General features: G+C 38.4%; 1 protein-coding gene across 13 annotated transcripts in view; it reads left to right on the forward strand.

Moving 5' to 3' along the window:
* Positions 1-12,394, forward strand: part of LOC141553065 (scavenger receptor cysteine-rich domain-containing protein DMBT1-like) — a 64,710-nt gene that overhangs the window by 16,658 nt on the left and 35,658 nt on the right. For 6 of the 13 annotated variants that reach the window (XM_074284953.1, XM_074284945.1, XM_074284946.1 and 3 more), the window contains 7 exons: positions 1,799-2,116; positions 3,514-3,543; positions 4,658-4,711; positions 6,688-7,005; positions 8,419-8,448; positions 9,565-9,618; positions 11,715-12,032. In XM_074284953.1, the coding sequence (XP_074141054.1) occupies positions 1,799-2,116; positions 3,514-3,543; positions 4,658-4,711; positions 6,688-7,005; positions 8,419-8,448; positions 9,565-9,618; positions 11,715-12,032 (1,122 nt within the window). The remainder of the gene's footprint in view (positions 1-1,798; positions 2,117-3,513; positions 3,544-4,657; positions 4,712-6,687; positions 7,006-8,418; positions 8,449-9,564; positions 9,619-11,714; positions 12,033-12,394) is intronic. The other 7 variants (XM_074284948.1, XM_074284954.1, XM_074284956.1 and 4 more) reach the window with 5 other exon arrangements.

Consider the following 12,394-nt stretch of genomic DNA (forward strand, 5'->3'; position numbering starts at 1 on the left):
AAGTGCATCAGATGCTCAACCTACCTACTAGACAGTGCAGATTCATATATAAAAAAGAAAACTTTCTTGTTCCCCTAAATGTGATATTTACTGGGAGGCTGCATTATGGATGAAGACAAACATAAAACAAGGTCAGTGAAGACAAAGAAGTTTAAGGCTGAAGGGATGTGGGAAGATGTCATAACAAGGTGGTACCTGAGTAAACCATTGTGGAAGTGAAACATTCTAAAAGACTGAGAGAATAGGAAGAGGGAGTACATTGCATGAAAGAAAGATAGGTCTGGACTATTCCCAGGGAGCTATCTGATAGATTCCCCTTCAATGATCAGCTGCTTATAATACCCTGAATCTTCATAACTTCTGATGTGAAATCTTCTCATATTAGAAAGATTTCCTGTATCTGAATCTATCTCTGCAGAGATAATTCTTTTGAATGTCACTTTTGTAAACCTCAAGATCTCAAAACTCTTGTTTTATCATCAAAAACAAAAAAGCAATACAAGCCCTGTGGTGAACCATCTGTCTTAAAATAATCTTTGTTTGTTGTATCTAGAGCAGATGGATGGATTTTTGAATGTAATACTCTTTCATGGTGTCTCAATAATTCCAAGAAACTCTCTAGTTCATCAAGTTGAAGTTTTGGAGTCCAGAAAGTGACTACTGACCTATCTACTGATCACCCTTCTTTCAGGTCCTCTACCTTAGCCCCTGTTCTGTGTCTCAGAACGTGTCATTAATATGATTGAATTGTAACTATCATTATTATGACATTGCCTCTACAAATTGTGTGCAGGCCAAAGAATCCTCAGAAACTGTCTAACTTTCTCAATAGTCCTCACTTTTAGAAAAAGGTCGCTGTCTTCTAATCTGACACTGAACTTGGGGCTTATTCTAGATGTGAGTGCCAAATCAAGATTTTTTAGATGTGAGAAATAGGCAGGCTCAAAGCAACTTTCAGTTGTTATGTATTTATTTACTTAAACTTTCCTCATCCTTTTCTAGAAGTTAAACTATCTTTCCTAAGCTTTTGTCCTGGTTTTCTTCTATTTTTTTCTTCCTTGCCCTCATTATTCTTTCTTTACATAGTTCATTCTTTGCTTTCCTCTCTCCTTCCTTCTGTTCCTTGCTCTATCCTTTATATTCCATTCCATTCTTCTTTTTTTCATCTTTTTTTCCTTTGGCTGAACTAATTGTGGTTAATTGACTTGTGCAGGGTCACATAGTTAGGAAGTGTTCCATTCTTCTTTATCTTTCTTCCCTTCATTCTCCCTCATCAAATGACCCTTTTGTAGTCTCAGCAGAAAGGTTTTTTTTTAAACTGTCAATCATGTCTGTGAATTGATTTGAGGTGACCAAAAAGATCTGGACACACAGAAAAATCAATTCAACATCTGTGATGGCAAAAATGTGGGGTCACTTAATGCAATGTGAACAAATCTGATCTCAAAAATATTAGAAAGAAGAATCAAGTCTAGCTCCCCAGATGTCTAATATTAGTGAAAAAAGAAGTTTAAAGAGTTGATTATCCATCGGCTCTTGGTCCTTTAATCAAGAAGAATATACTGCATTCCTGGCTCCCACAAAGAACTGGAATTCTTGCTAAGAGAGAGATCCTTCTTACCTTCCTGGTGCCATTCTCATTAAACTACTGTGGCCTGAAGACACGACTACAGCAGGTGTCCCACCTCAGCCATCTGAACAGCTTTGGGAATTTGGGAAAATCCCTGAGCATCCAAACACTTTGCACCTGAAGAAGACCACTGAAAAGGCAATGCTTTTGCTTCTTTCTTTGCATCAGATTCTGGACTGTCCTTGAGGCTGGTGAATGGAGGAGACAGATGTCAAGGCAGAGTTGAAGTGCTCTACCAGGGATCCTGGGGCACCGTCTGTGATGATAGCTGGGATTTGAGTGATGCCAGTGTCGTGTGCAGGCAGCTGGGCTGTGGCTATGCTGTGTCAGCTCCGGGAAATGCCCGATTTGGTCAGGGCACTGGAAGAATCACCCTGGACGACTTGCGGTGTTCTGGGTCTGAGTCCTACTTGTGGAACTGTCCCCACAATGGATGGCTCATCCACAACTGTCAGCACAGTGAGGATGCCGGTGTCATCTGCTCAGGTATTACCTGTCTGGGAAGCAACTGCTCCCTCTTTTCTGGAAAGGATCTTATCAGGGGGAACAAATTCTTGCTGGCTGAGATTCTCCTTGTCCTGAGATTGTTCAGAGCTTCTTCTCTCCCAGAAATGTCCACAATTTTCATAGGTTGGGGAGTACAGGGCATCAGGGACTGCTGGCACTATGGAGAGAACTCAGTTAGTTTTTCCAAGAGCAACTCACTATTCTTTCCTCCAGTGATGCTGATAACACTTGGAAGTAGTGTTTGTTGAGGAAAAGGAACATTCTAAAAAAAATGAATAATTTTAGTGTCAGAGATTTGCAGTGAAATTTTGCCTGTCTGTCTTTGACTTTTGCCACTTGCTTAATCATTCAGAGTATCAGTTTCCTTATAGGTAAAGGACGAGGCCAGAAGTGGACAACTTTGCATACATCTTCTTACACTAAATTTATTATTCTCTTCTCTTCTCCCTCATCCCTCTTTGTATTATCCAGAGCACTTAAAAGAAATCATAGATGGCAGGTTTTCTCTAAACATTGTGAATCCAATGTCTTTTTTCTCAAACAAGAGAATATTCTTTTAAATTAGATCTACATGAAATCCTATGAACATAACAAAATATTTATCTGATGGACAAAATGTGTATGTGCTCTGTAGGTAGGAAAGACTGGTCTTTCAGAAACCCTCTTTTCAATTTAAGTCAAAACAGTCAGTCCGCAATGGCACGCACAATTATGAAGCCCAGTAATGTTGTGGTGAGTCAGATAAACAGAAATACACATCATGAATGGCCCTTTTTCTTGATAATAGAATCAAGGAAGATGAGAACTGGAATTATAGTTCTCCTCTTGGGATTATTAAAGATGAACAACCTGCGGTTGAGGAAATTTAAGGGATTTTTCAAAGATCATGTAGCACAAAAGTGACAAAGATCTGAGACTCAAAGACAGATTCTCATGTTTTTTTATTCAGTCACCTTAGGTCTTGGTTCTTAATTTCTCATTGATTCTTCTTGTCTCTATGTTGGCTCTGTCATAGTGGTTAGGATACAGCACTGATGGTTATGTGGCTAACACTGGTCAACTTTCGTGAGCCCCAAACGTGTCACACACAGTGTTTGTTGACCTTCCTTTTACCTTCTTGGAATTCTTCAAGCAAAGAGTGCACAACCACTAGGCAGGTGTGCTTAGTCAGCTTCCTCTGATCATGAGCTGCCCTGGGTTGCTGCTAGGAGTCCTTTCAACTCTCAAATTCTGTGCCTGAGTGTGGGAATTTGTTCATCATTGTGATTTGTGCAATGTCCCTCACACATTGCAAGCAAAGTTAACACCTTGTTCCTATCTGGGACTTTTGTCTCTAAAACATGTTCATGTCTGATTCTATCTTCTTTCTCTTGTAGACACCAGTACCCCAAGAACATCCACTGCTGGTAAGTCTGTGATTCTTCCTTATTCAATTCCTTATGTTTTTATTTGGGAAAACCCCAAGATGGGAAATGGTGCTTTTCTATTTTATGGTTGATATGTGCAAAGTGAGAAGACACTATGTTAAGAAACTTAATTTTAGTTCTATCCCCTATATATTTCTTTCCTCTGACTGATCCTTCCTGGGTTCTGAGGTAAGTTCCAGTTTTTGTCCTGTTTGCTCAAAGTTTCATTTGACTCCAATTATTTTAAATTAGAAATATTTCTTTTGATTTTTTTTTAGTTTCACAAATACTATCAAATAAAAGCTTCATATAAATAATAATCATGCCTATACTTTAAAAAACATTTCAGGTAATACCTAACTTGTCTCTTCTAATGAATTATATGAATCATGATTAAACTATCCCTTGCAGTTTTCAATCCAAGCCTGTATTTTTCTCTTTTGTCATCTTCTATTATCTCATCTCCTCACTCCAGTTTCACTTCTGATCTTTTTACCTTCCTCTTCTCCCTCCTCTTTAACTTTTTCTTTTCAAACATTGCATTATTCTACTTTTTTATTTTTCAACTTATGATCTTGACATAATTGATTAACCATTCTGCTTCCTACTGACTCTTCACAATTTCTTACTCATGCTGGCCACATCAGATTCTTTTTGATTGCTTTAGTTTGCTTTGCTCTGTCTAGCTTTCCATTCCCTTCTTTTTCTGTCCCTTCCCTTTTCTCTCCTTTTCTTTCCTTTCCTTGTCTTGGTACCCCTTTCTTTACATATCTTCCCTTCCGCTCTAACATTTATTTCTCCTTTCCCCTTTATGTTGCTTTTCTTTACTTTATCCTCCTTTCCAATTCCTAAGAATGTATTACTGAATCTGGTATGATTTTAGATTTTTTAAAGAAATGTCTTCAATTGCAATTTATTTCCAATCGTTCTAGGCTTCTTATTGTAAAAACAAAGAAAGACACAGAATGGGACAGCTTGATGTTGTCTAAGTGACTACATAATGAAATACAACCCATGCCAGTATTGGTCATAGCTAATACGAAAATGTGCAGTTTATATGAGAGAATAACTTCTGATCCTGAGATGAGACTGACCTGGAACTTTTTACTTCTAGGACCAACACCCCCGCCTACTACTGCAACATTTCAACAAACAACCTATGGAACAGGTAATGTTTCCCATCATGTTACTCCATTTTGGTGAATATCTAGAGACCTTAGACAGAGAACCGTTGATTCAATTATGTGAACATCATTACATAGCAACTCAATTTATTGCACATGCTTTTGGGAAGTGCACTAGATGTTCAACCTAGCTACTAGACAGTGCAGATTCATATATAAAAAAGAAAACTTTCTTTTCCCCCTAAAATATGATATTTACTGGGAGGCTGCATTATGTATGAAGACAACATAAAACAAGGTCAGTGAAGGCAGAGCGGATTAAGGCTGAAGGGATGTGGGAAGATGTCACAACAAGGTGGTACTTGAGCAAACCATCCTGGAAGTGAAACATTCTAAAAGACTGAGAGAATAGGGAGAGGGAGTACATTGCATGCAAGACAGATAGGTCTGGACTATTCCCAGGGAGCTATCTGATAGAATCCCTTTCAAGGAGCAGCTGCTTATCTATCCTGAATCTTCATAATTTCTGATGTGAAATCTTCTCATATTAGAAAGATTTCCTGTATCTGAATCTATACCTGCAGAGATAATTCCTTTGAATGTCACTTTTGTAAACCTCAAGATCTCAATACTCTTGTTTTATCATCAAAAATAAAACATCAATACGATCCCTGTGGTGGACCATGTCTTGAAATAAACTTTTTTTTATTGTATCCAGAGCAGAGAGATGGATTTTTGAATGCAATACGATTTCATGTTGTCCCAAAGATACCAAGAAAGCCTCTGTTTCATCACCTTTAACTTTTTGAGTCCAGAAAGTGATTACTTACCTATCTACTGATAACCATTTTTTCAGTTCCTCAATCTTATCCCCTGTTCTTTGTTTCAAAACATGTCAATATATGATTGAGTTTTAACTACTGTAATTATGACATTGCCTCTACAAATTGTGTGTGGCACAAGGAATCCTCAGAAACTTTCTTACTTTCTAAATATTCCTAATTTTTAAAAAAAGGTAGTTGTCTTCTGGTCTGAAATTGAACTCAGGGCTTATTCTTGATGTGAGTGCCAAGTTCATATTTTTTTTAGGTGTGAGAAATAGGCTGGTTCAAACAACTTTGAGATATTAAGTATGTATTTCCTGAAACTTTGCTCATCATTTTCTAGACGTTAAACATCTTAGACTTAAACAGTCTTTCCCTATGAATTATCACTGATTTTCTTCTGTTTCTTCATCGTTACCCTCGTTATTCTCTCTTTATATAGTTCATTTTTGTTTTCCTCTCTCCTTCTTTCTTTCCCTTGTTCTACCCATTCCATTCCATTCCAGTCTTTTTCTTTCTTTCTTCTTCTTTTTCTTCTTCATCATCATCACCTTCTTTTTCTTCTTCTTTGATGAACAAATCAATTGTGGTTAAGTGACTTGCCCTGGGTCACATAGCTAGGAAGTGTTCCGTTTTTCTTTATCTTTCTTCCCTTCATTCTCGGTCATCAAATGAACCTTTTGTAGTCTCAGCAGATAGGGTTTATTTTTTAAACTGTCAATCATGTCTGTGAATTGATTTGAGGTGACGAAAAAGATTTGGCCACACAGAAAAATCAGTTCAACATCTGTGATGGCAAAAATGTGGGGTCACTTAATGCAATGTGGACAGATCAGATCTCAAAAATATTAGAAAGAGGAATCAAGTCTAGCTCCCCAGATGTCTAATATTAGGGGAAAAAAAGAAGTTTAAAGAGTTGGTTATCCATCGGCTCTTGGTCCTTTAATCAGGAAGAATATACTGCATTCCTGGCTCCCACAAAGACCTGGAATTCTTGTTAAGAGAGAGATCCTTCTTACCTTGCTCGTGCCCTTCTCATTGAACTATGCTGACCTGAAGACACAACTACAGCAGGTGTCCCACCTCAGCCATCTGAACAGCTTTGGGAATTTTGGAAAATCCCTGAGCAGACAACGACTTTGCACCTGAAGAAGACCACTGAAAAGGCAATGCTTTTGCTTCTTTCTTTGCATCAGATTCTGGATTGTCCTTGAGGCTGGTGAATGGAGGAGACAGATGTCAAGGCAGAGTTGAAGTGCTCTACCAGGGATCCTGGGGCACCGTCTGTGATGATAGCTGGGATTTGAATGATGCCAGTGTCGTGTGCAGGCAGCTGGGCTGTGGCTATGCTGTGTCAGCTCCCGGAAATGCCCGATTTGGTCAGGGCACTGGAAGAATCACCCTGGACGACTTGCGGTGCTCTGGGTCTGAGTCCTACCTGTGGAACTGTCCCCACAATGGGTGGCTCATCCACAACTGTCAGCACAGTGAGGATGCCGGTGTCATCTGCTCAGGTATTACCTGTCTGGGAAGCAACTGCTCCCTCTTTTCTGGAAAGGATCCTGTCAGGGGGAACAATTTCTTGCTGGCTGAGATTCTCCTTGTCCTGAGATTGTTCAGAGCTTCTTCTCTCCCAGAAATGTCCTCAATTTTCATAGGGTTGGGGAGTACAGGGCATCAGGGATTACTGGCACTATGGAGGGAACTCAGTTAGTTTTTCCAAGAGCAACTCACTATTCTTTCCTCCAGTGATGCTGATAACACTTGGAAGTAGTATTTTTTTTTAAAAGTAGCATTCTGGAAAAAAATAGAATTATTTTAGTGTCAGAGATTTCCAGTGAAATTTTGCCTGTCTGTCTTTGACTTTTGCCACTTGCTTAATCATTCAGAGTATCAGTTTCCTTATAGGTAAAGGACGAGGCCAGAAGTGGACAACTTTGCATATATCTTCTAGCACTAAATTTATTATTCTCTTCTCTTCTCCCTCATCCCTCTTTGTATTATCCAGAACATTTAAAAGAAATCATAGATGGCAGGTTTTCTCTAAACATTGTGAATCCAATGTCTTTTTTCTCAAACAACAGAATATTCTTTTAAATTAGATCTACATGAAATCCTATGGACATAACAAAATATTTATCTGATGGAGAAAATATGTATGTGCTCTGTAGGTAGCAGAGACTGGTCTTTCAGAAACCATCTTTTCAATTTAAGGCAAAGCAGTCAGTCCGCAATGGCACAATTATGAAGCCCAGTAATGTTGTGGTGAGTCAGATAAACAGAAATACACACCATGAATGGCACTTTTACTTGATAATAGAATCAAGGAAGGTGAGAACTGGAATTATAGTTCTCCTCTTGGGTTTATTAAAGATGAACAACCCGCGGTTGAGGAAAGTTAAGGGATTTGTCAAAGATCATGTAGCACAAAAGTGACAAAGATCTGAGACTCAAAGACAGATTCTCATGTTTTTTATTCAGTCACCTTAGGTCTTGGTTCTTAATTTCTCATTGATTCTTCTTGTCTCTATGTTGGTTCTGTCATACTGGTTAGGATACAGCACTGATGGTTATGTGGCTAACACTGGTCAAATTTCGTGAGCCACAAACGTGTCACACACAGTGTTTGTTGACCTTCCTTAGAATGGGTCACCTTTCCTTTACCTTCTTGGAATTCTTCAAGCAAAGAGTGCACAACCACTAGGCAGGTGTGCTTAGTCAGCTTCCTCTGATCATGAGCTGCCCTGGGTTGCTTCTAGGAGTCCTTTCAACTCTCAAATTCTGTGCCTGAGTGTGGGAATTTGTTCATCATTGTGATTTGTGCAATGTCCCTCACACATTGCAAGCAAAGTTAACACCTTGTTCCTATCTGGGACTTTTGTTTCTAAAACATGTTTATGTCTGATTCTATCTTCTTTCTCTTGTAGACGCCAGTACCCCAAGAACACCCACTGCTGGTAAGTCTGGGGTTCTTCCTTATTCAATTCCTTATGTTTTTATTTGGGAAAACCCCAAGATGGGAAATGGTGCTTTTCTATTCTATGGTTGATATGTGCAAAGTGAGAAGACACTATGTTAAGAAACTTAATTTTAGTTCTGTTCCCTATATATTTCTTTCATCTGACTGATCCTTCCTGGGTTCTGAGGTAAGTTCCAGTTTTTGTCCTGTTTGCTCAAAGTTTCATTTGACTCCATTTATTTTAAATTAGAAATATTTCTTTTGATTTTTTTTTTTAGTTTTACAAATACTACAAATAAAAGCTTCATATAAATAATAATCATGCCTATACTTTAAAAAACATTTCAGGTAATACCTAACTTGTCTCTTCTAATGAATTATATGAATCATGATTAAATGATCCCTTGCAGTTTTCAATCCAAGCCTGTATTTTTCTCTTTTGTCATCTTCTATTATCTCATCTCCTCACTCCAGTTTCACTTCTGATCTTTTTACCTTCCTCTTCTCCCTCCTCTTTTAGCTTTTTCTTTTCAAACATTGCATTATTCTACTTTTTTATTTTTCAACTTATGATCTTGACATAATTGATTAACCATTCTGGTTCCTACTGACTCTTCACAATTTCTTACTTATGCTTGCCACATCAGATTCTTTTTGATTGCTTTAGTTTGCTTTGCTTTGTCTAGCTTTCCATTCCCTTCTTTTTCTGTCCCTTCCCTTCTCTCTCCTTTTCCTTCATTCCTTTGTCATGGTACCCTTTCCTTTGCTTGTCTTCCCTTCCCCTCTAACATTTATTTCTCCTTTCCCCTTTATGTTGCTTTTCTTTACTTTATCCTCCTTTCCAATTCCTAAGAACATATTACTGAATCTTGTATAATATTAGATATGTTTAAGAAATGTCTTCAATTGCAATTTATTTCCAATCGTTTTCGGCTTTTTATTTTAAAAACAAAGAAAGACACAGAATGTGACAACTTGATGTTGTCTAAGTGACTACATACAGAAATACAACCCATGCCAGTATTGGTCATAGCTAATATGAAAATGTGCAGTTAATATGAGAGAATAACTTCTGATCCTGAGATGAGTCTGACCTGGAACTTTTTACTTCTAGCTCCAACACCCTCGCCTACTACTGTAACATTTCAACAAACAACCTATGGAACAGGTAATGTTTCCCACCATGTCACTCCCTTTTTGTGAATATCTAGAGAACTTAGACAGAGAAGAGTTTATGCAAGTATGTGAACATCATCACATAGCAATTCAATTTATTGCACATGCTTTTGGGAAGTGCACCAGATGTTCAACCTAGCTACTAGACAGTGCAGATTCATATATAAAAAAGAAAACTTTCTTTCTTCCTAAAATATGACATTTACTGGGAGGCTGCATTATGTATGAAGACAACATAAAACAAGGTCAGTGAAGGCAGAGAGCATTAAGGCTGAAGGGATGTGGGAAGATGTCACAACAAGGTGGTACTTGAGCAAACCATCCTGGAAGTGAAACATTCTAAAAGACTGAGAGAATAGGGTGGGAGTACATTGCATGCAAGACAGATAGGTCTGGACTATTCCCAGGGAGCTATCTGATAGAATCCCCTTCAAGGAGCAGCTGCTTATCTATCCTGAATCTTCATAACTTCTGATGTGAAATCTTCTCATATTAGAAAGATTTCCTGTATCTGAATTTATCTCTGCAGAGATAATTCCTTTGAATGTCACTTTTGTAAACCTCAGGATCTCAATACTCTTGTTTTATCATCAAAAACAAAAAAGTAATACGAGCCCTGTGGTGGACCATCTGTCTTGAAATAAACTTTTTTTTATTGTATCCAGAGCAGAGAGATGGATTTTTGAATGCAATATGATTTCATGTTGTCCCAAAGATACCAAGAAAGCCTCTGTTTCATCACCTTTAACTTTTTGAGTCCAGAAAGTGATTACTTACCTATCTACTGATAACCATTTTTTCAGTTCCTCAATCTTATCCCCTGCTCTTTGTTTCAAAACGTGTTACTATATAATTATATTTTAACTACTGTAATTATGACATTGCCTCAAGAAATTGTGTGTGGCACAAGGAATCCTCAGAAACTTTCTTACTTTCTAAATATTCCTAATTTTTAGAAAAAGGTCGTTGTCTTCTGGTCTGAAACTGAACTCAGGGCTTATTCTTGATGTGAGGGCCAAGTTCATATTTTTTTAAGTGTGAGAAATAGGCTGGTTCAAACAACTTTGAGATGTTAAGTATGTATTTACTGAAACTTTGCTCATCATTTTCTAGATCTTAAACAGTCTTTCCCTATGAATTATCACTGATTTTCTTCTATTTTTTCATCATTACCCTCGTTATTCTCTCTTTATATAGTTCATTTTTGTTTTCCTCTCTCCTTCCTTCTTTCTCTTACTCTAACCATACCATTCCATTCCATTCTGTTCTTTCTTTCTTCTTTTTCTTCTTCTTTACTGAACAAATTGTGGTTAAGTGACTTGCCCTGGGTCACATAGCTAGGAAGTGTTCCATTCTTCTTTATCTTTCTTCCCTTCATTCTCATTCGTCAAACGACCCTTTTGTAGTCTCAGAAGATAGGGTTTATTTTTTAAACTTTCAATCATGTCTGTGAATTGATTTGAGGTGACCAAAAAGATCTGGCCACACAGAAAAATTAATTCAACATTTATGATGGAAAAAATGTGGTAGTCACTTAATGCTATGTGGACAGATTAGATCTCAAAAATATTAGAAAGAAGAATCAAGTCTAGCTCCCCAGATGTCTAATATTAGGAAAAAAATTTTTAAGAGTTCATTATCCATGGATGGGGTTGCCTGTCATCTAGGGGAGGGAGTAGAGAGGGGGGGGGAATTTGGAAAAGTGAATACAAGGGATAATGTTGTAAAAAAAATTACCCAGGCATATTTACTGTTAAAAATTGTAATTATAAAATTAGTTTAGAATAATGAATAAAAGAATAAAAAAGAGTTGATTATCCATTGGCTCTTGGTCCTTTAACCAGGAGAGTATACTGCATTCCTGGCTCCCACAAAGAGTGCAATACTTGCTAAGAGTGGGATCCTTCTTACCTTCCTGGTGCCCTTCTCATTGACCTATTCTGGCCTGAGGACATGACTACAGCAGGTTTCCCCCATCAGCCATCTGAACAGTTTTGGGAATTTGGGAAAATCTCTGAGCAGACAACGACTTTGCACCTGAAGAAGACCACTGAAAAGGCAATGCTTTTGCTTCTTTCTTTGCATCAGATTCTGGACTGTCCTTGAGGCTGGTGAATGGAGGAGACAGATGTCAAGGCAGAGTTGAAGTGCTCTACCAGGGATCCTGGGGCACCGTCTGTGATGATAGCTGGGATTTGAATGATGCCAGTGTCGTGTGCAGGCAGCTGGGCTGTGGCTTTGCTGTGTCAGCTCCGGGAAATGCCCGATTTGGTCAGGGCACTGGAAGAATCACCCTGGACGACTTGCGGTGCTCTGGGTCTGAGTCCTACCTGTGGAACTGTCCCCACAATGGGTGGCTCATCCACAACTGTAAGCACACTGAGGATGCCGGTGTCATCTGCTCAGGTATTACCTCTCTGGGAAGCAACTGCTCCCTCTTTTCTGGAAAGGATCTTGTCAGGGGGAACAAATTCTTGCTGGCTGAGATTCTCCTTGTCCTGAGATTGTTCAGAGCTTCTTCTTGCCCAGAAATGTCCTCAATTTTCACAGAGTTGGGGAGTACAAGGCATCAGGGACTGCTGGCACTATGGAGAGAACTCAGTTTTTCCAAGAGTAACTCACTATTCTTTCCTCCAGTGATGCTGATAACACCTGGAAGTAGTGTTTGTTGAGGAAAAGGAACATTCTGGGAAAAAAATGAATAATTTTAGTGTCAGAGAATTGCAGTAAAATTTTGCCTGTCTGTCTTTGACTTTTGCCACTTACTT

This window comes from Sminthopsis crassicaudata, chromosome 2, assembly GCF_048593235.1.
Source record: "Sminthopsis crassicaudata isolate SCR6 chromosome 2, ASM4859323v1, whole genome shotgun sequence".
Taxonomy (NCBI): Eukaryota; Metazoa; Chordata; class Mammalia; order Dasyuromorphia; family Dasyuridae; genus Sminthopsis; species Sminthopsis crassicaudata.